The sequence below is a fragment of the Lepidochelys kempii genome, chromosome 8, assembly GCF_965140265.1.
Source record: "Lepidochelys kempii isolate rLepKem1 chromosome 8, rLepKem1.hap2, whole genome shotgun sequence".
NCBI classification, from domain to species: Eukaryota; Metazoa; Chordata; order Testudines; family Cheloniidae; genus Lepidochelys; species Lepidochelys kempii.
Window position 1 is genome coordinate 41,369,108 of NC_133263.1, and position 27,064 is coordinate 41,396,171.

The 27,064-nt window shown below is 45.6% G+C and overlaps 1 protein-coding gene across 4 annotated transcripts in view; it reads left to right on the forward strand.

Annotated features, from left to right (window-relative positions):
• RGS5 (regulator of G protein signaling 5) overlaps nt 1-27,064 on the forward strand; it is a 75,172-nt gene that overhangs the window by 34,966 nt on the left and 13,142 nt on the right. For all 4 annotated transcript variants that reach the window (XM_073356201.1, XM_073356200.1, XM_073356204.1 and 1 more), the window contains exons 3-4: nt 22,487-22,548; nt 26,258-26,424. In XM_073356201.1, the coding sequence (XP_073212302.1) occupies nt 22,487-22,548; nt 26,258-26,424 (229 nt within the window). The remainder of the gene's footprint in view (nt 1-22,486; nt 22,549-26,257; nt 26,425-27,064) is intronic.

Sequence of the window (27,064 nt, forward strand, 5' to 3'; positions counted from 1 at the left end):
AGACAAACACCTTCTGAGACCTTCAGACAAACACAATCTTACAACTACAATACCCACCTGCTGAAGTGAGGAAACAGATTGACAGAGCCAGAAGAGTACCCAGAAGTTACCTACTACAGGACAGGCCCAACAAAGATAATAACAGAACGCCACTAGCCATCACCTTCAGCCCCCAACTAAAACCTCTCCAACGCATCATCAAGGATCTACAACCTACCAGATGATACAACAAAACATTATAACATTCAAAAACCAGTTGGAGAACACTTCAATCTCTTTGATCACTCGATTACAGACCTAAAAGTGGCAATTCTTCAACAAAAAAAACTTCAAAAACAGATTCCAACGAGAGACTGCTGAATTGGAATTAATTTGCAAACTGGATACAATTAACTTAGGCTTGAATAAAGACTGGGAGTGGATGGGTCATTACACAAAGTAAAACTATTTCCCCATCTTTATTCCACCCCCCACCCCACCCCGCTGTTCCTCAGATGTTCTTGTCAACTGCTAGAAATGGTCCACCTTGATTATCATTACAAAAGGTCCCCCCCCCAGCTCTCCTGCTGGTAATAGCTCACCTTACCTGATCACTCTCATTACAGTGTGTATGGTAACACCCATTGTTTCATGTTCTCTGTATATATAAATTTCCCCACTGTATTTTTCACTGAATGCATCCAATGAAGTGAGCTATAGCTCACGAAAGCTTATGCACAAACAAATTTGTTAGTCTCTAAGGTGCCACAAGTCCTCCTTTTCTTTTTGCTCTGTAACTGTAAATCACCAGACATGAGAGAGGAATTAACAAGTGTGAAATACTAGTTTGCCACAGGAGGTGTTATCTTCTGCCCTACAAAAGAAGGCCCACCAACACCAGACGGACAATTGTGGAACATCAGATGCCAAAAGACTGTGCTGATTGCTCTCCACCATTGTCCCCCGACCCATGAAAAGGAGACATGCAACTGAATTCCTCACAACAGCTGAACTTGCAACTCGAAGTAGAAGGGTGAAAGGGATAAAAAGCACTAAAAAGGAGGAATTGTAACTTTTATGCTGCTTGGCCTCAGTGGGGTAAGGATTACTGAAGCCTGGTCTACACTACAAAGTTAGGTTTGATGCAAGGCGGCTTATTTCAGCCTAGTTTTGTATGTCTCTCCCACCAATATAAGTGCCCTGTTAAACCAACATGGGAACACCACCTCCATGAGGCTAACAGCCCAGCTAAGACCCACAGTCGATGTACTTAGGTTGATGCAGTGCGAGTGTAGACATTACATTACTTATGTCAACCTTAACTGTCCTCAAGCTGCTGTCCCACAGTGCTGCATTGTGACCGAATATACCCCTGTGTTCATGCCATACACACTATTGTGATAATTTTGTTCAAGCCATGTTTTGTAAGGTATCATCTGAAAGCTCATAATTTGCTGATCAGTATCATCCTGATAAAATATGTGTGGCAACATTGTATGTAAAGTTATAAGATTTCCCTGTGGGGTATTATTAACACACGTTTCAACTCTCACAGCCCTGCCCAAACAGGTTGGTAAATAGGTCTGTCCTAAACAAAGGAATGTGTGCTTTGCTTAATTTGCATCAAGTCATCAAGCAGGAAGGGAAACAAAGAAAGCTCATACAAGCAAGAAAAAGGCAGCAGAGAACATCCTTTTACATAGACTCTGTCTCCTAGTGCCCTGCTGGAAATGTTTTTAAAGAAAGGGACTGAAACAATAAAAAGGAGGGACAAACACCCCAAAGCACACCCGTCTCTCTCCCTGTTCATTGCATTCACTGCACCTGAAGTGACAAAGGAAGCATTCATTGGACTGTGGGGAGGGGTCCTGACCTATACTGTTTGATCAATAAGACTGCTGAAAACGTGTGAGAAACTTTGCTTGAATCTGATATAGTATGTTAAATTAGCTAACAGAAAAGTCTTATTTTTATTTTTCTTGTAACCATTTCTGACTTTTATGCCTCATAATTTGTACTCAAAATCTCTCTTTGTAGTTAATAAACATGTTTTATTGTTCTATCTAACCCAATGTGTTCAAATTGAAGTGTCTGAATAACTATCTGAGATAATAAGGTGATATATTATTACCTTTAAGGAATAACAGACTTAAAATATTTTGTATTGTCCAGGAGAGGGCTGAGCATACATTTCTGTCATTAGTCTGAATTGTACAATGACCACTTTGGTCATCATTGTGAACTCCACTGACCAGGGGTCGTGTAGACTAGAAGCCCCCTCCCCTTTAAAGCCCACACATTTATAAAATTCCTTTTCCTGATTGCCTGCCTTGGCCAGCACACCTAGCAGCTTTCCATTGTCGAGTGCAACTGGCCAGCTGACCATGCCAGGTATACACTCCAGATAAGCTTCTGCCTGGAGTAGACAGAAGATACTGAACCTCCTGGGCCTATGAGGAGAAGAGGCTATGCAGTCACAGCTCTGAACCAGCCAACAGAAATGTCGACATTTATGAGCAGATTGCCTGGGAGATGCAGGAAAAAGGGTATGACAGGGACCAGCAGCAGTGCTGAGTGAAAGCCAAGGAGCTGCGGCAGGCAAACCAGAAGCCCGGGAGGCCAACAATTAATCTGGTGCCAAGCTGCAGACCTGACATTTTAATAAATTAGCTGCATGCCATACTCAGCACTGACCCCTCCAGCCCCCTATACCATGGTGGATACCTCCGAGGACCCTGAGTCACAGGCTCCTGCTGTGAACAGCGAGGAGAAGGAGGTGGACAAGGAAGATGAGGAAGGGTATGGGGGACAGGCAACCAGGTGATCCAGCTATGCAGTGAGTATGCAGAACCTATTTTTGACTCCACCACAGCCTAGCCAGTCCTGCCAGTTGAGCACAGGCGAGCCCAATGCAGGGGAAGGAACCTCGGGTAAGTGCGCAGATAAATTTTCCATTACAGGGTTGGCACCCCCAAAATAGCAGGACACAGCTTCTGACTTTTCATTAATTTACTCATGCTAGAAGAGGTAGCGGTACAACCAAGAGAGATACAGTTGCTATCTACATTTCCTGCCCCTCTAGAGTTAGGTGTGTGTATGGGGGCAGGCTGAGTAGTTTGTTCATGTATACAGGGATGTCCCTTGAATTCTCCTGTGAGAGCTCAATGCCACTTCCATGGGAATTCTCGCAATCCTCTCTGGAAGGTTTCTAGGGCTGGCAGCCTTATTATTTCAAAGTAGGACAGTTTCTCATTCCACCCAGTGATAACTTCAGTGGGCATCATTGCAGTACAGAGGCTAGCAGCATACAAGCCTGGGCAGCTTCAGGATGCTGTGCTCTCTCTGCCTGTGCTACCCTCAGCAGATATCACCATCGCTTGTTGAAAATGGTGCCACTATTCAGTGCCATTGCCCTGGACTACTGGGTTCATGTAACTGAGCAATTCCCTCCTCATTTCCCCACCACCCAGCAGCTATACTCACCATGGCTGGTGCTGTGTGCATGGAATCCCAAGCAGGAGTTAGAATGTAGTGCTTAAAATGTTAGGGGAGTGAGTTCTGCATCTTAAGCTTTGCTTTCTGTAGTGAACAGACTGACAATGGTACCTCTGCATGTTTTATCTGCAGCTGCAGCCTTCAGGGCCTCCCCCTCCATACCCGTAGAATGCCTGAGTCAGATAAGGAAGAGAAAGAAAAGGACTTAGGATGACATATTCAATGAGATCCTGCAAGCCAGTGCTGCATTGGACCATGAGCACAGGGCCTGGAGGATGAACACTGAGGACAGCCTGGAGAAGGATAAGGTGGGGAGGAGAAAGACCCAGGAGTCCCAAAAGGAAAAGGAGAGTGAGCTGCACCGGGACATAATGGTGCTTCTTGGGCAGCAAACACAGATGCTGCAGATTCTGATGGAGTGGGGCTTGCCTCCCTCTGCAGCCCATTGAGAACTTAATATCAGGACCATCATATACCCCCCTCAACATTCCACATGGCATCAGGGGTCACTGCATTACCCCTACCACTCCATCCAGAGGGACATCACAGCTTCATGTATATTAACCTATGAAAGCAACCGTTGATGTATGTGTAGCTGAAATGGACACAAGTGTTCCTTCCTCCTCATCAGTTCTGTTCTCTGAATTTGTTAAGTTTTATTAAGTTCTAAATGTATTTGCTTTAAAATTTCACAGTTTTGTTTTTTGACAGAATTCTTTTACAAAATAAATTTCTATTGTTTAAAAAAATAACTCCTCTTTATTAGTTTGCAAGATCTGCTCCTAAGTACTTGGCAGGTCTGGAGCAACCAATTACTTGTTACTGACAATGTGATACAACTGATAGGATAAACCCAAACAAAATTAATAGATGTATTGACAATGTTATATTTCTACATGTACAGCAATCACCACACAATTCCTACCAGGCAACAAAAAAGCAGGGCCAGGTAAAGCACACTGCAACAAAACATGTTACTGTGGCTCTGTGATAACTGAAGGGGGTTGTGGGGGAGCTCTCTTATGGACACCCATCCAGCCAGTTAGCTGTAAAATCCCTCTTGGTGTCTGTTCTCTGCTTGGTTTACCTGTAAAGGGTTAGCAAGCCCACAGGTAAAAGAAAAGGAGTAGGAACCTGACCAAAAGAGCCAATGGGAAAGTAGAACTTTTTAAAATTGGGAAAGAAACTTTCCCTTTGTCTGTTGTTCTCCAAAGAAGGAGACATGGAACAGCAATGCTATGTAAGACTTGAACCAGGTATGCAAATTCATCTTCCATAGCTAGAAGAAATTATTTGGATATGTAATGTTTAGTTTGACACAATCAGGATTATTTTTTATTTTGACTTGTGGATCTCCTCTGTGCTAACCCCTGATGCTTTTGTTTGCTTGTAACCTTTAAGCTGAACCACCAAGAAAGCTAGTTTGGGTGCTTAATTTTTGGAATTGCTCTTTTAAAATCTAGCAAAAGCCCAAGTTCCAGATGTATTTTTTTCCTTTTTGTTTTTAATAAAATTTACCTTTTTAAAGAACAGGATTGGATTTTTGGGGTCCAAAGAGGTTTATGCATATGCTGTTTGATTAGCTGGTGGCAACAGCTAATTTCCTTTGTTTTCTTTTTCAGCTCTTCCCCGGAGGGGGGTGAAAGGGCTTGAGGGTACCCCACAGAGGCAAATTCCCAAGTGCTCCTTCCTGGGTTCAAAGGATTTTTTTTGCATTTGCGTGGTGGCAACATTTACCAAGCCAAGATCAGAGAGAAGCTGTAACCTTGGTAGTTTAATACAAGCCTGGAGTGGCAAGTATTAATTTTTAAAATCCTTGCGGGCCCCCACTTCGTGCATTCGAGGTTCCAGAGTGAGGATTCAGGCTTGACAGGCTCACTGTTAAAATGGTCTTTCAAAGCCTCCCTGAGCCATATAGCTCTGCTTTGAGCTCTTCTAATAGACCTTGTGTCTGGCTGTTCAAACTCAGCAGACAGCCACTGCACCTCTGGCCCTCCCCCCACAGGAAACTTTTCCCCTTTTGCTTCATAGGTATTATGTAGGACAATGCAGACAGCTGTAGGACTGGGATATTTTTCTAACTGAGGTCCAAACTTGTGAGTAAACAACGCCAGCCCCCCTTCAAACAACCAAAGGCACATTCAACTATCATTCTGCTGAGTTGGTGGGTTGAATTGTTCCTTGGTGCCGTTGAGGTGATCTGGATATGGCTTCATAAACTAGAGGAGCAAGGAGTAGGCTGGGTAACCCAGGATCACTATTGGCATTTCAATATTCCCAATGGTAATCCTCTCATCAAGAAAAGAAAGTCTCTGCTTGCAGCTTTCTGAAAAGTCCAGTGTTCTTAAAGATGCAAGCATCATGCACCTTCCCCAGTTATCCACCAGTGCTTGCATAACCACAGAAAAGCAGCCCTTTTCTGTTGATGTACTCTGTGGCAAGGAGATCTGGTGTTAAAATAGGAATATGTGTGCTGTCTATCACTCCACTGCAGTTTGGGAACCCCATTGCTGCAAATCCATGCACTATGTCCTGCACATTGCCAAGAGTCACAGTTCTATGAAGCACAAGGCAATTAATGGCCCTGCACACCTGCATGACAATGACCTCCACGGTGGATTTTCTGACTCCAGATTGCTATTGGTCAGTCAGGAATCAATCTGGCATTGCAAGTTTCCACTGTGCGATCAACAGTCACTTCTTCACTGTCAATGCAGCTCTCATTTTGGTGTCCCTGCACTGGAGGCCTGGGGCAAGCTTGGTGCACAGATCCAGGAATGTGGCCTTGCTCATCCGAAAGTTCTGCAACCACTGCTTATCATCCCAAAATTGCATTATGATGCAATCCCAGCAGTCAGTGCTTGTTTCTCGGGCTCCACCATCTGCAGCTGCACTGTGAACACCACCAATAAACTTGAATTGATTGTCACTATGTCCCACAGCAACCTGTCCTCCAAGAAATTGTCATGTTCCCCACTGATTCAGTTCTTCTTGTGGCTCTGCAAATGCTGCAGGATTGTATGCCGTCTGCTTGCAATGCTCATGACAACACTGAAGAGCTGTACAGGTTCCATGCTTCTGCCAGAGACGGTGGACAGTGAGGAGGGCCATGTGGGTTTATGGGATTTTGAGAAAAAGATGTGAAAATTATGGGATACAGATAACATGATGGAATGAAGTCAGTTGCAAACTGGGAAGTTGACCCCATGCTCCCAGTCACTCCTGTGCAACTCATTTTGCCCCATCATATACTACCAAAACTTCCCAAAAGACAGTGTGCTGGATGGTGGCAAGTTGCACACTGAGATACCTACCCATGGTGCACCTCTCTGTGCATTGACACAAGCGCTCATGGTAAGTACATGGACCGCCAACATAAGCAGCCAAGTATGCACGTGCACATGTAAGTATTCACTCTGGCGGCTTTATGCTGACTGACATAACTTGTGTCAACCTAAGTTTGTAGTGTCGATATGGCCTATACATAAGCAAAAGATCCTCAGTGCTTGGCCTGTGTTAGCCCAAAAGGACATATAGAGCTTGCTTATTATAGAAGCTTCTATTACCTTTTGAAATTTAAGATTGAAATTAATTTGTATGTATTTATGTTTACCCACTTTAATCTTGTAAATAATGCTTATTTCCTTTTCCTAGTTAATATATCTTTAGTTAGGGCTTGGCTACACTTGTGAGTTTGTGTGCATTAAAACAGTCCCAAACACCCTAGCTCACTACCCATCCACACTGGCAAGGTACATAGAGCACTCTGACTCTGCAGCTAGAGCGCTCCTGGTACTCCACCTCGGCAAGTGGAATAATTTTTGCTGCGCCTTGGCTACAATGCCCGGGCGTCAGTGTGAATGAGGTGTTGCATTACTGCGCTCTGATCGGCCTCCGGAAATGTCCCATAATCCCCTTAAGTCAAGTGGCCACTCTTCTCATTGTTTTGGAATCGCTGCAGGAATGTGGATATGCCCTTTCAAAGCTCCATTTCTGACAGCCGGCTGCTTATTTGCTCCGAGACAAAGCGTGGAATGCTGTGTGTGAGAGAGAGAGGTGGGGGAGGAAGGGTGGTCTGCTGCTGGCTGAACTTACAAGTCAGCATGCTGACATGCTCTCAGCCCCCAAAAACCCACTCTCTCTCCCCCCACATACACACAGCACACTCCCTGTCACACTCCACCACCCCCCATTTGAAAAGCACATTGCAGTCATTTGCATGCTGGGATAGCTGCCCATAATGCACCACTCTCAATGCTGCTGCAAGTGCCGCAAACGTGGCCATGCCAGTGCGCTTGAAGCTATCATTGTGGACAGACTGCAGTGCTTTCCCTACTGCACTCTACAAAGGCTGGTTTAACTCAAAGCGCTCTACATCTGCAAGTGTAGCCATGCCTTTAGTTTAATATAGGATTGACTGCAAGAGTTGCCTTTGATGAGAAATCTAAGGTACAATTGACCTGAGGTAAGTGACTGGTTCTTTGGGACTCGGAGTAACCGGACTATTGCTGTGATCTTCGGTGTAAGGGACCATTTATCACAAAGATAAGCTTACCTGAGTGGCAAGACAGACTGGAGTGCTCAAGGGGACTGTGACTGTGTTAAGGCTGGTATAGTATTTCAGGAGTTCACACCTGATAATTGATTGGTGAAATCTAAGTACAGAACTCACAGTCAGTTTGGGGTTTGTGCCCTGCTTTTTAACAGTCTGCCCTGAGGTTGGTACCCATGCCCTTGAGCCACTGCAGGACAGCTTGACACTGGTATTCTTCACTTCCTGTCCTAAACTGCTGTGGAGTATGGCTGTTCTGATGGTTGCCATGCTGCAACCCAGGGATGGATGAATCATAAGGAATCTCTACACTGGCCTCCCAGTGAAGACAACAGTGGTGTGAACTGCAGTGCATGCCAAAGTGTTGTGTCGTAACTCTCCTGCGTGCATGCTGCAGGTGCAAACTCTAAGGGCCCTTGTTCGCATTAATTTAAGTACTTCACTGTTACTATTTATTAGCTTCTTGGTTGTGCCAGGTGCTTACAAACATGAGACACAGCACTTACAGATGCCAGCCCTTCAGGATTGTCCTGGCATCTCTAGGAATTAAAGATGAATCTTGAATTAAAGATTATGTCATGTGATGAAACCTCCAGGAATATGTCCAACCAAAACTGGCAACCCTAACGGCACTGCCCCTGACACAGTCTGTGTCCACTGGAGGTGGAGGTTTGAGTCCCAGCTCGAGGAGACATACCCATGCTAGCTCTGATCAAGCTAATACACTAAAAACAGCAGTGTAGCCACAGTGGTGCATAGGGTGAAAGGAGCTAGTTATGTACCTAGGGTTTAGGACAGCTGGCTCCTCCCACTCCTCCCGCCGCTGTGGCTGCCAGGCTATTTTTAATGCACTAGCTTGATCCTGTCCAGCTCCAGTGTAGATGTACCCACAAAGACAAACCAAAAGACAGATTGGAGAAATGGGAATGGCAAAGAACTAAGGGGAAACCTGGCCCACTGGCAATCATCCATATCTATCAAGTGCAATGCTGTAATGAATGCATAAATGTAGGCTGACTCACACACACACACAGAGGCTGTCAGTTCCGAAAAAACACACATCAAAATCGAGCACCTTGAACATTGAGGAAGTTGGCATTTGGATACAGATATTTGCCCTCCCAAACGCTATTTGGATTCAGGCATTTTGTTCAGTTCTCTAGGAAGTTTGGCTCCACATCATGAGTTCAGATCCGGGGCTTTGTTCTAGCCCATCTCCCAGTCAATGGATCTGTGATTCAATGTGATGCACAGAGAAGTTGCCCTAAAACTGCAGTCTCTTTCCCTATCTGCTGGAGGAGCCTAACTGGAAGGTCACTCCAGGAATGGAGGGGAAGCACACTGAGGCCATGGCTAGCACAGTTTATGCTGCCACTCTTGAGCAGCAGAACAGTCCCCACCCTCTGCCATTTCAGTACTTTTCACAGGCAGGATCTCATTAGTCTTTTACTTCCCAAAAGGCTTAAAAACTGAATGGTGGTGTTCATGTTCACTTGAGAAAGAAAGAGAGAGAGAGAAAGATTGAGTCATCCCCTGTGTCCTGCACTGCAGCAGGGCATGGGAACTGGACAGGCAAGCTGTGCGAGTTCAAGATAGCAGCCCCACACCACAGTGGAGAGAATTGAGAACTGAAATGATTCGCCCCACCCCCCTGCACACTCCCCATTTCTGATTCAGAGGGAGGTTGAGGACACAGGATCCTCTGATAAATCAGATGAATGCATGAGGAACTGAGGAGGAGCCATCCCACTGCTATCAGCCCCAGCTTCCGGTCACAGTGGAAACTTTAGGGAAACTTCATCTTTATTCCCAGATGAAAACTATGTTAAATGGGAGCTCTGGGTGAGAGTGCACTTTGGTAATTCAGGGAAAACACATTCCAGCATTGTTGTGATTATCCCAAACCCAAACATTAGAAACCCAGGAAATTCAGACTTAAGGTTAAACATAAAAAATTCATAGATTCATAGATTCCATGGCCAGAAAGGACCATTGTGATAATCTAGTTTGATCTCCTATATATCACAGACCAGAGAACCGCCTCAAATAATTCCTACAGCAGATCTGTTAGGAAAACGTCCAGTATTGATTTAAAAAATGTCAGTGATGGAGAATCCCCTACAACCCTTGGTAAATTGTTCCAGTGGTTAATTACCCTCACTGTTAAAAATGTATGCTTTATATCCAGTCTGAATTTTTCTACATTGAACTTCCAGCCATTGGATCATGTTAGACCTTTCTCTGCTAGATTGAAGAACCAATTATTTAATATTTGTCTCCCAAGCAGGTACTTACAGACTGTGATCAAGTTACCTCTTAACATTGTCTTTGTTAAGTTAAGTTCATAGAATCATAGAATCATAGAATATCAGGGTTGGAAGGTACCCCAGAAGGTCATCTAGTCCAACCCCCTGCTCAAAGCAGGACCAATTCCCAGTTAAATCATCCCAGCCAGGGCTTTGTCAAGCCTGACCTTAAAAACCTCTAAGGAAGGAGATTCTACCACCTCCCTAGGTAACGCATTCCAGTGTTTCACCACCCTCTTAGTGAAAAAGTTTTTCCTAATATCCAACCTAAACCTCCCCCACTGCAACTTGAGACCATTACTCCTCGTTCTGTCATCTGCTACCATTGAGAACAGTCTAGAGCCATCCTCTTTGGAACCCCCTTTCAGGTAGTTGAAAGCAGCTATCAAATCCCCCCTCATTCTTCTCTTCTGCAGGCTAAACAATCCCAGCTCCCTCAGCCTCTCCTCATAACTCATGTGTTCCAGTCCCCTAATCATTTTTGTTCCCCTTCGCTGGACTCTCTCCAATTTATCCACATCCTTCTTGAAGTGTGGGGCCCAAAACTGGACACAGTACTCCAGATGAGGCCTCACCAATGTCGAATAGAGGGGAACGATCACGTCCCTCGATCTGCTCGCTATGCCCCTACTTATACATCCCAAAATGCCATTGGCCTTCTTGGCAACAAGGGCACACTGTTGACTCATATCCAGCTTCTCGTCCACTGTCACCCCTAGGTCCTTTTCCGCAGAACTGCTGCCTAGCCATTCGGTCCCTAGTCTGTAGCTGTGCATTGGGTTCTTCCGTCCTAAGTGCAGGACCCTGCACTTATCCTTATTGAACCTCATCAGATTTCTTTTGGCCCAATCCTCCAATTTGTCTAGGTCCTTCTGTATCCTATCCCTCCCCTCCAGCGTATCTACCACTCCTCCCAGTTTAGTATCATCCGCAAATTTGCTGAGAGTGCAATCCACACCATCCTCCAGATCATTTATGAAGATATTGAACAAAACCGGCCCCAGGACCGACCCTTGGGGCACTCCACTTGATACCGGCTGCCAACTAGACATGGAGCCATTGATCACTACCCGTTGAGCCCGACAATCTAGCCAGCTTTCTACCCACCTTATAGTGCATTCATCCAGCCCATACTTCCTTAACTTGCTGACAAGAATACTGTGGGAGACCGTGTCAAAAGCCTTGCTAAAGTCAAGAAACAATACATCCACTGCTTTCCCTTCATCCACAGAACCAGTAATCTCATCATAAAAGGCAATTAGATTAGTCAGGCATGACCTTCCCTTGGTGAATCCATGCTGGCTGTTCCTGATCACTTTCCTCTCATGCAAGTGCTTCAGGATTGATTCTTTGAGGACCTGCTCCATGATTTTTCCAGGGACTGAGGTGAGGCTGACTGGCCTGTAGTTCCTAGGATCCTCCTTCTTCCCTTTTTTAAAGATTGGCACTACATTAGCCTTTTTCCAGTCATCCGGGACTTCCCCGGTTTGCCACAAGTTGAGCTCCTTGAATCTATCACTACAGGTAATACAGGTTTTCTAATCCTTTAGACATTCTCCTAGCTCTTCTTTGAACCCTCTCTAATTTATCAACATCCTTCTTGAATTGTGGATACCAGACATGACACAACATTCCAGCAGCATCCGCACCAGTGCCAAATACAGAGGTAAAATAACCTCTCTGCTCCTAGTCTAGATTTCCCTGTTTATGCATCCAAAGATTGCATTAGCTCTTTTGGCCATAGCATGCACTGAGCGTCCATGTGCAGCTGATTATCAGCCACACCTCCCAGATCTATTTCAGAGTCACTGCTTCACAGGATAGAGACCCCCATTCTGTAAGTGTCGCCGACATTCTTTGTTCTTAGATGTACACATTTACATTTAGTCATGTTAAAACACATATTTGCTTGTGCCCAGCTTACCAACTGATCCAGATCGCTCTATATCAGTGATCTGTCCTATTCATTATTTACTACTCCCACAATTTGTGTGTCATCCGCAAACTTTACCAGTGAGGATTTTATGTTTTCTTCCAGTTCTTTAATATAAATGTTAAACAGTGTAGGGCAGTGGTCCCCAAACTTTTTCAATTGTGCTCCTCCCTTACCTGGTACCTGCCAGGAAGCCGGGCCAAGGGGTATGGGGTATGAGTGGAGCAGGATGGGGGAGGGAGAGCTGCATTCAGGGGGTGGAGGGGTGAGTGGGGCACAGGAGTGGAGGGGGAGCCATGCTTAGGGAGTGAGGGGGGTGAGTGGGACAGGGCAATGGAGGGGGAGCTGTGCTCAGGACAGGACAGGGGAGCCGTCCCTGAGTGCTCCTCCAGGCTCCAGCAGCAGCTGCTCTTCCTGCCCGCTAGTAGCAGAGGCCAGTTACTATGGATAACTGGACTTTTAGTGTCCAGGTGGCAGGGACTGGGGCCAGGGCCAGAGTGAAACTTGGGGCAGAACAGGGCCAGGTAGTGCTCCCTCCCTGACCCCCAGGGGGCTGTCCTGGGCCTGCCATGCCCCCCCCCCCCCAGACATTCCTTTGTGCTTCCCTAGGGAGGCGCAACCCACAGTTTAAGGACCGCTGGCAAAACCAATCCCTGCAGGACCCCACTAGAAACACACCCATTTGACGATGATTCCCCATTTACTATTAAATTTTTAGCCATTTATCAGTTAGCCAGCTTTGTATCCATTTATGTGGGCCAGGTTAATTTGATATCACTCTAATTTTTTAATCAAAATAGCATGCAATACCAAGTCAAATACTTTATAGAAGTCTAAGTATATTACATCAACACTATTACCTTTATCAATGTTAAACAAATGTTAAAGTCTGCAAATCTTGAATTAATGCACCCATAAAGCTTAACTCTTCCCTTTTGTGATACCATTTTATAACCAAGTTGTTATAGATTCATACGTTTTTAAGGCCAGAAGGGACTACAAAACCATTTATTTGGACCTCCTGTATAGCATAGGCCAGAGAATTTCACCCAGTTACCCTTGTGTTGAGCCCAGATTAAAGCCTCTTCCAGAGAGGAATCCAGTCTGGATTTGAAGCCATCAAGAGATGGAGAATCCACCACCTCCCTTGATAGTTTGTTCCAATGGTTAATCACCCTCACTATTAAAGATGTGTTCCTTATTTCTCATTTGAATTTGTCTGGCTTTAACTTCCAGCCATTGGTTCTTGTTCTGCCTTTCTCCACTCGATTATAGAGTCCATTAGGACCTGGCATTTTCTCCACATTATAATACATATACACTGTAATAAAGTAACCTTGACATCTTCTTTTTGATAAACTGAACAGATTGCGTGTCTCACAGTCTGGCATTTTCTGCAGCCAGTGAATCGTTTTTGTGGCTCTTTTCTGCACTCACTCCAATTCTTCATCATCCTTTTTAAAATATGGAAGCCAGAACTGGATGCAGTATTCCAGTACCACTCATAAATGCCGCATACAACGAGAAAATCATCTCCCTGCTCCTGCTCACTACTCTCCTGTTTATACATCCAAGGATCACATTTGCCCTTTTTGTCACAGCATTACTCTGGGAGCTCATGTTGAGTTATTTGTCTACTGTGAACCCTAAATCCTTTTCAGAGTCACTGCTTTCCTGGACACAATCCCCCATTATGTAGGTATGGCTTGCAGTCCTTATTCCTAGATGTATGACCTTACATTTGGCTGTGTTACAACACATATTAATACATTTGGAGGGGCCCAGCTTACCAAGAGATTCTGTACAGTTGCCCTATCTCATCATTATTTATCATTCCTCTAATCCTTGTGTCATCTGCAAACATCAGTAGTGATTTTACATCTACTTCCAGATCACTGACAAAAATGTTTAATAGTGCCATGCTTAGAATTGATCCACGTGGAAACCCACTAGAAACTTCCCCTCACAATGATGATCCCCTATAGAATCATAGAAATGTAGAGCTGGAAGGGGCCTCGAGAGGTCATCAAGTCTAGTCCCCTGCACTGAAGTAAACCTCAACCACCCTTGGCAGGTGTTCGTTCATGCTATTCATAAAAACTTGCAATGACAGGGATTCCACAATCTGCCTTGGAGCCTATTCCAGAGCTTAACTACCCTTATAGCTAGAAAGATTTTTCTAATATCTAATGTAAATCTCCTGGCTGCAGATAAAATCCATTACTTCTTGTCCTACTTTCAGTGGACATGGAGAATAATTGATCACAACCCTCTTTAGAACAGCCCTTAACATATTGGAAGACTGTTATCAAGTTCCCCCTCAGTCTTTTTTTCTCAAGACTGAACATGCCCAGGTTTTCTAACCTTTCCTCATAGGCCAGGTTTTCTAAACATTTTATCATCTTTGTTGCTGTCCTGTAGACTGTCTCCAATTTGTCCCCATTTTTCCTGAAATATGGTGCCCAGAACTGGACACAGTAGTCCAGCCGAGTCCTCACCAGTGCCAAGTAGAGCAGGACAATTACCTCCAGAATTTTGCATATGACAATCTTATTAATACACCCCAGAATCATATTAGCATTTTTTGCAACTGCATCACATTGTTGACTCATATTCAATTTGTGATCCAGTATCACCGCTTTTTCAGCACATAGCCAGTTATTCCCCATTTTGTTGTTATGCATTTGATTTTTATTTCCTATGTAAAATACTTTGCACTTGTCTTTATTGAATTTCACATTGTTGAATTCAGACCAGTTCTCCAATTTATCAAGGTCATTTTGAATTCTAATCCTGTCCTCTCAGCTTTATGCGATCTGCAAATTTTATAAGCATATTCTCCATTCCATTTCCGAAGTCATTCATTAAAATACTGAATAGTACAGGACCTAAGAGTGATCCTTGTGGAACCCCACTAGATACATTTTCCCAGTTTGACAGTGAACCATTGATAACTGCTCTTTGAATATGGTCTTTCAACCAGCTGTGCACCCACCTGATAGTAATTTCATTTAGACCACAGTTCCCTAATTTGCTTATGAGATTCTCATGTGAGATTGTGTTAGAAGACTTACTAAGATCACGATATATCATTGCTACTGCTTTCCCCCTATCCCCATAGGCCAGTAACCCTGCCCCATCCTACCCACTTCTCACCCCTCTACAGCCCTGTCAGACTGCATACCCCTTTTCCTCCTAACTGCCTGGGTGCCATTGAGGGAGGGCATTGAGAGCAGAGGCAAGATAGTGCCCAGCACCACACTGCACTCCAGCAACTGGGAGTAGCAACTGCAGAGATAAGTCTTTGGAGGATGGTGCTTGTGCAGTCCAGTCACATTTAGGAGTCATGAGGGGATGAAGCATACTCAGTGCAGATGGAATCTTTGGAGAATTTAGCTGCCAAAACTCTAACAAGTATCTACTAAGTATTTGCAAATGGCATTTTCCAAGAGCTTATATCAAAGGTAAAATGTGCATATTTTCATGGAGACAACAAAAGCCATCTCCCTGACACCAGGGTGACCCCGCGCCAGCCAAATTTCATATCACTGCTCCAAAGCACGGAGGCACAAGAGCTTCTCAAAAAACAGTTGTGAAAATTTTAGCATGTTTCTTTAATCTCATTCTCAGAAACTATTGAAGTGTTTCAGATGAAACTTCCCAGAAGTATGCAGCACAAGGCAGACAATTGGAATTGAAAATTTCAGCCCAAATGGTTAAAGTTTGACAAAGTTATAAGCAACAGAAGACAAAGTTTTATAATGGGAAGTGTTGGATAACCTTAACCACAGGCAGCACTTCCAGCCCTGCCTGTAAGGAAATGAGCAAGAAGTCAGTGGGTAATATTTAGATGATTTATTCCAGTAAACTTACACACTGGCCCCACTGCATTGTTTGATGGGCCCCTGCTCCTGAGCCCATCCCTCCCATTCACCTTCTGTGTTTGCCCATGTGGCCTGAATATCTGCTGCATTTTCTAATCTGATGGATTCAGTGAGCCTGATTACAGTCATGGCTAAGTCCATGTGAGTGTAAAGAGTACACAACACTCCATCTTAGGGAATGCCCCCAACACAGAATACTTTCTCAGCAGGAAAAGGTGCAGGAGAAGAGGCCATGTGGGCTCCTCACCCTTCCCCCAGTGTAGCAATGGTGCTAGGGCATTTCCATAGACTCATAGACTTTAAGGCCAGAAGGGACCATCATGATCATCTAGCCTGACCTCCTGCACATTGCAGGCCACAGAACCTCATCCACTCATGAAATAGAGCCTAAACTCTGGCTAAGTTACTGAAGTCCTCAAATCATGGTTTAAAGACTTCAAGTTACAGAGAAGCCACCATTTACACTAGTTTAAACATACAAATGACCCATGACCCCATGCTGTAGTGGAAGATGATAACTCCCTAGGGTCTCTGCCAATCTGACCCACGGTAAAATTCCTTCGCGACCCCAAATCTGGTGGTCAGTTGGACCCTGAGCATGTCAGCAAGACTGACCAACCAGACACCTGGGAAAGAATTCTCTGAAGTAACTCACAGCCCTCCCCATCTAGTGTCCCATTGGAGATATTTGCTACGAACAATTGCAGAGGGGCCACTTGCCATTGTAGCCAGTTTCATCATATCATCCCCTCTCCATAAACTCATCAAGCTCAGTCTTGAAGCCAGTTAGGTTTTTCAGCTCTCCCTTCCCCCACTCCCCTTGGAAGGCTGTTCCAGAACTTCACTCCTCTGATGGTTGAGAAAACCTTCATCTAATTTCAAGCCTAAACATGTTGATGGCTAGTTTATATCCATTTATTTTTGTGTCAATGTAACACCGACAGACCCCGGTCGTCAGCAGGTGGGATCGAACCTGGGTCCTCTAGAGCTTAGTGCATGAGTCTCTACCACATGAGCTAAAAGTCAACTGCCTGTTAGGTAAGGCTGTAGCGGAGACTCATTAATTGCTCTCCAAGTGGTCTTGGTGCCACTAGATGGGACAGAGCACCACACACAGAAGGTGTATGGATTACATACTTCCCCTAGCTGAGGAAGCGCGTACTGAGCTTCAGAGTCTTCCCAGTTGAAATCCTGAATGAGCCCCCACTCGGTGCCACTAGATGGGACAGAACACCACACTGAGGAGGTATGTGGGTTATATCAACTTTAGCGCTTAACTTGACTCTTAACTCTTCTCCCTCCCTGGTGTTTATACTTCTGACATATTTTTAGAGAGCAATCACATTTCTCCTCAGCCTTCATTTGGTTAGGCTAAACAAGCCAAGCTCTTTGAATCTCATCTCGTAAAGCAGGTTTTCTATTCCTCTGATCATCCTTGCAGATGTAGATCATCCTTCTCTGAACCTGTTTGAATTCATCTTTCTTAAACATGGGAGACCAGAACTGAGCACAGTAGTCCAGATGAGGTCTCACCAGTGCCTTGTTCAATGGTAAGAACACTTAATTATCTCTACCGGAAATACCTCATCTGGTGCATCCTAGGACTGCATTAGCCTTTTCCATGGCCACATCACAAAGACGGCTCATAGTCATCCTGAGATCAACCAATATACCCTCCTCTTTCACTTCCACTCCAACATCCCCAGCTTATAGAAAAAATTCTTGTTGTTAGTTCCTAAGTGCATGACCTTGCACTTTGCATTATGAAATTTCATCCCATTTCTATTACTCCAGTTTTCAAGGTCATCCAGATCTTCTTGTATGATATTCTGCTCTTCCTCCATATTGGCAATACCTCCCAACTTTGTGTCATGCACATATTTTATTAGCACACTTCCACCATTTGTGCCAAGGTAAGTAATAAAAATGTTAAATTAGATTGGTCCCAAGACTGATCCCTGAGGAACTCTACTAATAACCTCCCTCCAGCCTGACAGTTCATCTTTCAGTATGAGGTCTCCCTTTTAACCAGTTCCTTATCCACTTTTCAATTTTCATATTAATCTCCTTCTTCTCCAATTTAACTAATAATTTCCTATGTGGAATTGTATCAAATGCCATACTGAAATCCAGGTAGATCAGATCTACTGCATTTCCTTTGTCTAAAAAATCAGTTATCTTCTCTTTCAAAATTTGTTCTAAGACCTTGCATACAACTGAGGTCAAATTAAGAGGCCTGTAGTTTCTCAGATCATCTTTTTCCCTTTCTTAAATGTAGGAACTATATTAACAATTCTCCGGTCAGATGGTACCACTCCCAAAGTTACAGATTTATTAAAAATTCTTGCTATTGCGCTTGCAATTTTATGTGCCAGTTCCTTTAATACTCTTGGATGGAGATTATCCGGGGACCCTGATTTAGTCCCTAAGATGTTTGAGTTTGAATTCCACCTCTGACAAGGTAATTTCTATTTCCATATCCTCATTTCCATTAGCCACCCTGCCAATACACCTAATCTCCTCATTAACCATAATAAAAATTGAAGCAAAGTATTTGTTTAGGTGTTTGGACATACTTAGATTATCTTTAATCTCCCTGTAGGCTTTCTATTTTCTCTTATTCACCTGTTTGAGATGTTTGTTCATCCAGCTTGGTGTTCAACCCTTCCGTATGATTTCCCCCCCCCCTTGTTTGGGATGCAGGCTTCAGAAAGCTTTTGCAACTTTGACTTAAAGTAATTCCAAGCCTCCTCCACATTCAGATCCTTAAATTCTTCAGCCCAGTCCACTTCCCTAACTAATTCCCTTAACTTTTTAGTTTGCCCTTTTGAAATCAAGCATCTATTTTTGTTTATTGTTCCATTTTGTTTAGCTCATGATCACTCGAGGTTATCCCTTACACCAGTTCTTCTATAAAGTCCTCACTACTCACCAACACCAAATCTAAAATAGCATCACCACTTGTAGGTTCAGTGACTATTTGGTGAAGACATCTGTCAGCTATCACATCCAGGAAAATCTCGTCCCTATTATTTATTATAGACTCATAGACTTTAAGATCAGAAGGGACCATCATGATAATCTAGTCTGGCCTCCTGTACATTGCAGGCCACACCAACCCATTCCTGTAATAGACCCCTAACCTTTGGCTGAGTTACTGAAGTCCTCAAATCATGGTTTAAAGACTTCAAGTTACAGAGACTCCACAATTTACACTGGTTTAAACCTGCAAGTGACCCATGCCCCGTGCTGCAGAGGAAGGTGAAAACACCCCAGGGTCTCTGCCAATCTGATTCAGGGGAAAATTCCTTCACATCCCCAAATACGGCAATCGGTTAGACCAGTGGTCCCCAAACTGTGGGGTGTGCACTCTTAGGGGGGTGTGGAGGAACATTTGGGTAGGTGCAGAGGGGCTCAGGCCAGCCCCAATGGGGGGGCGGGGGGCGGGCGGGGAGGGAGTGTCACCCAGTCCCGCTCTGCCCCCAGTTCCACTCCGTCCCCACCCCAGCTCAAGCCCTGCCCTCGGCCCCCAGCTCCTGGCCCCAACCGTGGCTCCGCTCCTGGCTCCAGGCCTCAGCTCCTGGCTCCTGAATGTGGCCCCCGGCTCCCAGCTTCACCCTCAGCCCCCAGCCCCAGCTCTGCCTAACCTCCTGGCTCCCAGCCTGGCCCCAGGCCTCAGCCCCTGGCTCCTTAATGTGGCCCAGCTCCACTCCTGACCTCATCTCTGGCTCCGGTCTTGTCCATGGCCAGAGCTCTACTGCCAGCCATTGCCCCTGCTACAACTCTGGCCCCGACTGTGGCCCTGGCTCCTGACAGCAGCTCCCAGGGGTGTGGGAAAATTACATTAAAGGTGAGGGGACAGTACTTAAAAAGTTTGGGGACCACTGAATTAGACCCAGAGCATATGGGCAAGATCTACCATCCAGACACCTGGGAAAAAATTCTCGGTAGTAACTCAGAGCCCTCCCCATCTAGTGTCCTATCACCAGGGCCAGCTCCAGCCCCCAGCTTTCCAAGCAGGTGCTTGGGGCGGCATTCAGAACGGGGCGGCCGTCCGTGTCCCGCCACGGCCATTCAGCGGCAGCTCCGCCGCTCTCTCCACCGTGGCGGCTTCTGGGCGGCAGCTCCGCCGCTGTTGCAGCAGTGGCAATTTGGCAGCGACCGCTTGGGGCTGCAGAACTAGTAGAGCCGCCCCTGCCTCTCACTGACCATTGGAGCTATTTGCAGATTGGCTACATGCCATTGTAGGCCCCCAGACCATCCCCTTCATAAACTTATCAAGCTCAGTCTTGAATCCAGTTAGGTTTCTGCTGGAACCCACCCCCACTGCTCCCCTTGGAAGACTGTTCCAGAACTTCACTCCTCTGATGGGTAGAAACCTTCATCTAATTTCAAGCCTAAATTTGTTGCTGGCCAGTTTATATCCATCTATTAGTAGCATTTGTTCTCCAATCTATACCTGGGAAGTTAAAGTCTCCCATAATGACACAATTCCCAGTAGTGTTTATTTCATTAAAAACACTAAAGAGGTCTCTATTCATAGTCAAGTTAGATCCAGGGGGGTCTGTTGCTTATCCCATGCACTATCCCAGGGGAGTCTCTGGTAGCTTTCTTCCCCAAAGTGCTCTTGACCCACACATATTCTGTTTTATCCATTCTATCACTTCTAATTTCTTTACAGTCTACCTCATCATTAATATACAATGCAACTCCACCATCTTTACCTTTTTTTCTGTCTTTCCTGAACAGTACATACCCTTCAATCCCTGTACTCCAGTCATGACTACTATTCCATCATGTTTCTGTTATCCCTATAGTATCTGGTTTCACCCTCAGTGGTTCTAGTTCCCCCATTTTTTCCCCCAGGCTCCTTGCATCGGTGTACAGACATCTTAGTTGTTTCTGTTTGGCTTCATCCAGATTCCTCACCCGCTTAGGTACAGTCATTCCACTGTCAGTATCGTGTATCTGATTGTTAGCTTCATTGGTACTGGCCTATCTTTCCTCTTAATGTCTATTCTCCTGCACACTGCTGTTCCTTTCTCCATTGCTCTATCCTCTCTTTCTTGATTTTCCTCCCTCTCTATATTAGAATCAGGAATGGAAATTACATAGCATCTCCCAACCATCTCTCCCAAACGCCTAATTTAAAGCTCTTTTAATCAGTTGTGCTAACCGCCATTCCAGAAGTCTATTTCCGTCCCTACTCAGGTGGAGTCCAGCCCATGAGAAAAGTCCTGTCCATGAATGATTCCCCGTGGTTGAACATCCCAAAGCCCTCCTTATAGACCCACTGCCTGAGCCATCTGTTGATTATCATAATCTTGTCTTGCCTTTGTTCTCCTCCTCTAGAGACAGGTAGAATCCCACTGAAGATCACCTGAGCCTCCCTTTCTTTATGCGTCTTCCCCAGCCTCCCTTGTTGCACACTGCCCCCTACCAGCCTCTGCAAACTGAAGGGGAAAACCCCCACAATACACAGAACCCCCTGTGAAAGGTCAGGAGTAGAAGGGGGCATAAAAGGGCTATGCTCTGCCCCAGCTATTCTGTGGCACTGCTACAGACTATATAGGCCATTGCAATTAGTCAGCGCGGCCCTCAGGGTGGCTGCACCATGGGTTTTGAAGCCCCAGGATGTAGGGGGAGCACAAGCCCCCATCTCAGTCCTTGCACTGGGCTCTGCCCTGTCAGGGATGACTGACCTTCCGTATCTTCAAGACTCACTCCACCAATTTAATGCTGATAAACAGATTGAGGTTGTTGCTGCTGTTTATATCTGAGGAACAGTTCTCCTTGGAGCATCTCCTATGCTCCAAGGAGCATCCAGATCCAGCTATTCCCTGCACCCTCACAACACCCTGGTTCCCAGCAGCAACCAGTCCCAGGGCTGGGCAGATGAGCAGGGGGAGAGGACAATGGATGCTCCCAGTTTCTGCAGGCAATTTTCTGCTCTGTGCCATGTATTTCCTGCACAGATTTACCTCACACCTGCTGGTTTGGATTTTCCTTTTTGTCAGTGTGTGGGGAAAAGACACCTCTATCTCCCAATACAATCTCCAGCTGTCTCTCAAGGAGACTGTCTGGCTATATTTGTATGCATCTCCAGGAGGAGAGTCATATGGTTAGTGGTTAATGCCTTGTCAGGACTTCTAGGTTCTGTTCCTGTCTCTGCCACTGACTTGCAGTGTGCCCTTGGACAGGTCACTTCATTGTTCTGTGCCTCTGTTTCCCCTCTGTAAAAGGGGGTGATAAGGCTTATGAAGTGTTCTCAGCTCTCCTATGTTTTCATTGATGATGTGCTGTCACAATTTCAGTCTGTGGTTTTCTCTCCCTCTAGGATCTCGCCAGATGAGGCTTTGCAGTGGCGTGAGTCCCTGGAGAAGCTCCTGCAAAATGCTTGTAAGTTCCCTGTGCCCCTGCCGTGAGAACGGAGATGCCCTGAGTGTGAAATGTTCCCACTGGCATAAAGCAGTGACCCCTCCCTCATGATTCCCTTTAACACCAGCCTGCTGGGGGCTTGATAGGTCTGGGGTATGGTACAGGAGAGGGCCCTACCACTGCTCAGGGCTAGCATTTCTGCTGGTCCCAAAAGGGAGCGGGACTGTCAACAAGCAACATTCCCTCCCGCATGCCCTGCTCTCAGCCTTGCATGAGCTTTCAGCCAGGGAATAGAGACAACTTGTGCTGTGTGTGTGATGGGTGTGAGAGGAGGTGTTCTGTTGCCAGAGAAGTGTGCTGTGGCACTGCAGAGCTGGGGCTAATGGGTGGGGAAGCAAATGGGCCTTCCAATGAATGTTTAATTACAGGTGGCTATTCATGCAGTGATGTCAGCATGTTCAGTACTCCGTGCAGTTCTAGTGGGTCTCACTGAACCCCACTGCAGTGATGTAAGTGGTAAGGGATCTGGGGATACAAACAGGGTCTGATGGCTCTTATGACATGCTCCCAGAGCAGCAGCAGCAGTGGGGATGGGGAACCTTGGATTTCCCTTTCCCCATCTCCAGGCTCATCCACATGGGGTTTCATAGTTCAGAATCTCAGAGAGTTCTCTTGCCCTGAAGTTGTGCTGGGTTGTCCACGGACAGCTCTCCCCATGCCCAGACAGCTTGTCCCCAGCAGGCCCCCTTGCCCAGGCTTGGCAATTCTTTCCTTGCCCTTTTCTTTGCTGAACATGGAGCCCATTTCCCTCCCACTCCTCAGTGTCAGATGCAGCCCCAATACCCCCCAGCTCCCCGCCCAAAAAGGTAACATCACTGGCCCCTTCCCACAGATCCCATCACCCCAGGCAGCCTGGATCCTCTGCCTCTGGAGCAGCAGCTCCTTGTTCTTGTTTGAGCCAATCCCCTTCCCCTCCTGCCTCCCCTCGCCTTCTACTTCCAGGTACAGCTAAGAATAGGGAGCAGAGGCCTCTGTCATGCCCCACTGGGAGCTGCTTGAGTATGCATCCAATGAAGTGAGCTGTAGCTTACGAAAGCTTATGCTCAAACAAATTGGTTAGTCTCTAAGGTGCCACAAGTACTCCTTTTCTTTTTGCGAATACAGACTAACACGGCTGTTACTCTGAAACCAGTGGATATAGTGTACTTAGATTTTCAGAAAGCCTTTGACATGGTCCCTCACCAAAGGCTCTTAAGCAAAGTAAGTTGTCATGGGATAAGAGGGAAGGTCCTCTCATGGATCAGTAACTGGTTAAAAGACAGGAAACAAAAGGTAGGAATAAATGGTCAGTTTTCAGAATGAAGAGAGGTAAATAGTGGTGTCCCCCAGGGATCTGTACTGGGACCAGTACTGTTCAACATATTCATATATGATCTGGAAAGAGGTTTAAACAGTGAGGTGGTAAAATTTTTAGATGATTCAAAATTATTCAAGATAGTTAAGTCCAAAGCAGACTGCAAAGAATTGCAAAGGAATCTCACAAAACTGGGTGACTGGGCAACAAAATGGTAGATGAAATTCAGTGTTGATAAATGCAAGGTAATGCACAATGGAAAACATAATTATAACTATACATATAAAATGATGGGGTCTAAATTAGTTGTTACCACTCAAGAAAGAGATCTTGGAATCATCATAAATAGTTCTCTGAAAATATGTGCTCAATGTGCAGTGGGAGTCAAAAAAGCTAACAGAATGTTGGGAATCATTAGGAAGGGGATACATAATAAGTCAGAAAATATCATATTGCCTCTATATAAACCATGGTACACCCACCTCTTGAATACTGTGTGCAGATATAGTCACCCCATCTCAAAAAAGATATATTGGAATTGGAAAAGGTAACAAAAATGTTCAGCTTCCGTATGAGGAAAGATTAATAAGACTGGGACTTTTCAGCTTGGAGAAAAGATGATTGAGGGAGGATATAATAGAGGTCTATAAAATCACGACTGGTGTTGAGAAAGTAAATAAGGAAGTGTTATTTACTCCTTTTCCTTCTCATAACACAAAAACCCAGTGAAATTAAAAGGCAGCAGGTTTAAAACAAACAAAAGGAAGTATTTCTTCACACAATGCAGTTAATCTGGGGAACTCTTTGCCAGATGATGTTGTGAAGGCCAAGACTATAATAGGGTTCAAGAGAGAACTAGATAAGTTCATGGAGGATAGGTCCATCAATGGCTATGAGCCAGGATGGGCAGGGATGGTGTCCCTAGCCTCTGTTTGCCAGAAGCTGGGAATGGGCGACAGGGGATGGATCACTTGATGATACCTGTTCTGTTCATTCTCTCTGAAGCATCTGGCACTGGTCACTGTTAGAAGACAAGATACTGAGCTAGATGGACCATTAGTCTGACTCAATATGGCCATTCTTACGTACTGGTTCCTTACTCTTCCATCCTCCCAGTGACCTGGTCAGTGATGCTGGTTTAGATGACAGGCTTTCTATACAAGCTTGTGGAATGCAACAGAAATGTATTAGTGGGTAAGCTTCATGGCCCCGTTTACAGATCCAGAGAAAATGATCCATGCTGTGTGGCTCCATTGAAGTCAGTGACAAAGTTCTCCTGGACTGTCATGGGGCCAGTTCAAACCAGATATTCCCTTATGCTATTTGTAACAGTTTGTCTACACTTGAAACGCTACAGTGGCACACTATATCACTTTGAGTGTAGATACTACCTATGCCAAGGGCATGAGAGGAAACCCCCCCACCCCACAGCACTGCCAGCTAGGCACACGAGGGGAACCCCATCCTACAGCACTGCCAGCCAGGGGCACGAGGGGAATGCCCAACCCCCCCCCCCCCCCTACAGCACTGTCAGCCAGGGGCAAGAGGGGAATGCCTAACCCCACCCCACAGCACTGCCAGCCAGGGGCACAAAGGGAACCTCTGACCCCTCCCCATATATACTTATGTTCTTTCCACTCTTATACCATCTCTCTCCTCCTCCCTTTCTCTGTGAATCAAGCACAGACTTGCACAAGCAGGCTCCTTCCCCCCAAATGCACTCAAATGCATTATGGTACATCCATGCTGCTCCCTGTAGCTCCCCCACACCCCCGTACATGGGACATGCAGGAGGGAACTCCAGGAGTTTGGTTGTTGGTTTGGGCCCTTGCAGAGACAAGAGCCAGATAGGAAATTCAGATCTGGGTCTGGGTTCAGATATGCCATTTCCCCAGGGCTCAGGGTGTCCCAGAACAGGATTGCCAAAGTCAAGCACCTGAACTATGCTGGGCTTGTTTGCTGAGGGCCTAAACACGTTTGTAACTGAAAAGAGCTTGTTTGTGAGGTGAGAGAAGATTGAGTTTGGATTTTGTAATTGCTCACAATATACAGAGAACTTGAAATTGAACATCTAATGGGTTCTGCGGTGCTAATTGCATGAAGGGATCACTGCGATCAGACACAGCCTCACAGGTCAGCACGACATGGTCTTTGCTCTCTGCCATGTCATAACATGGTGATATGATCTCACATTGTCAACGCAAACACCTTGAACAAAGGTTGGGTCTGGCAGAGCTGGATGTGCATGGTCTGGGATGGCTCCATTTCCCTTCCACTCCCAAACTGCTCAAGCCATGTCAAATTCATTTCTTCTAGCTGATTGTACTGGGGAGTGTGATGTTGAGAGGAGCCTTTCCCAATTTTCTCTCTGAGCAGATGGGCTTGCCAGATTCAGGAGCTTCCTTAGATCCGAGTTCAGTGAGGAAAACATTGAGTTCTGGATTGCCTGTGAAGAATACAAGAAAATCAAGTCCCCCACCAAGATGGCTGAGAAGGCCAAGAAAATTTATGAGGAGTTCATCCAGATGGAGGCACCTAAAGAGGTCAGTCCAGTCAGAGGGTGGCTGATGTGGAGAGGGATGGATACATGACACAAGTACTGATAGCACCAAAGCAGGTTGCTCACATTGTGCTCACTTGAAAGCCACATTGGCATCTTGTCTAGACCTGAAGAGCCATAGAAAATGTGCAAAAATTGGAGCAGATTCCAACCACCTGGTCTACAATCCAGAGGCACAGCCAGCCAAGGAGCCTGCAGCTCCCCGCATGCAATTCTGCATTGGTGCAGAGAGAAGGGTCACTGCGCCCCATGCCTGGTGGCTGCACTTCAGTCACACCAGCTTCCATTCCTCCCTAGAGCTAGTGAACTGGCTTACACTGGTAAGGAACACTTGAGAAATGTGCATGTATTTAGTTATGTTGTGATGCCAGCAACGGCTTTATCTTTATGGTGATGACTCACTAGTTTACCTGTCTCCCGCAGATCTGTCTTGCTCCATCCACACTGACATCTCACCTGTGTCTCTGACATCTCTCAGGGAACTCTAACACAGCCTAAATGGCCTAAATGGAGCTCTTCATCTTCCCCCAAACCCTTCCTTCTCTCCTCTGTCACCCCAAACTACATCCCTAGCTTCCCTGTCACTCACACTGGTAACCAACATGTCACTTTGACCTGGCCCT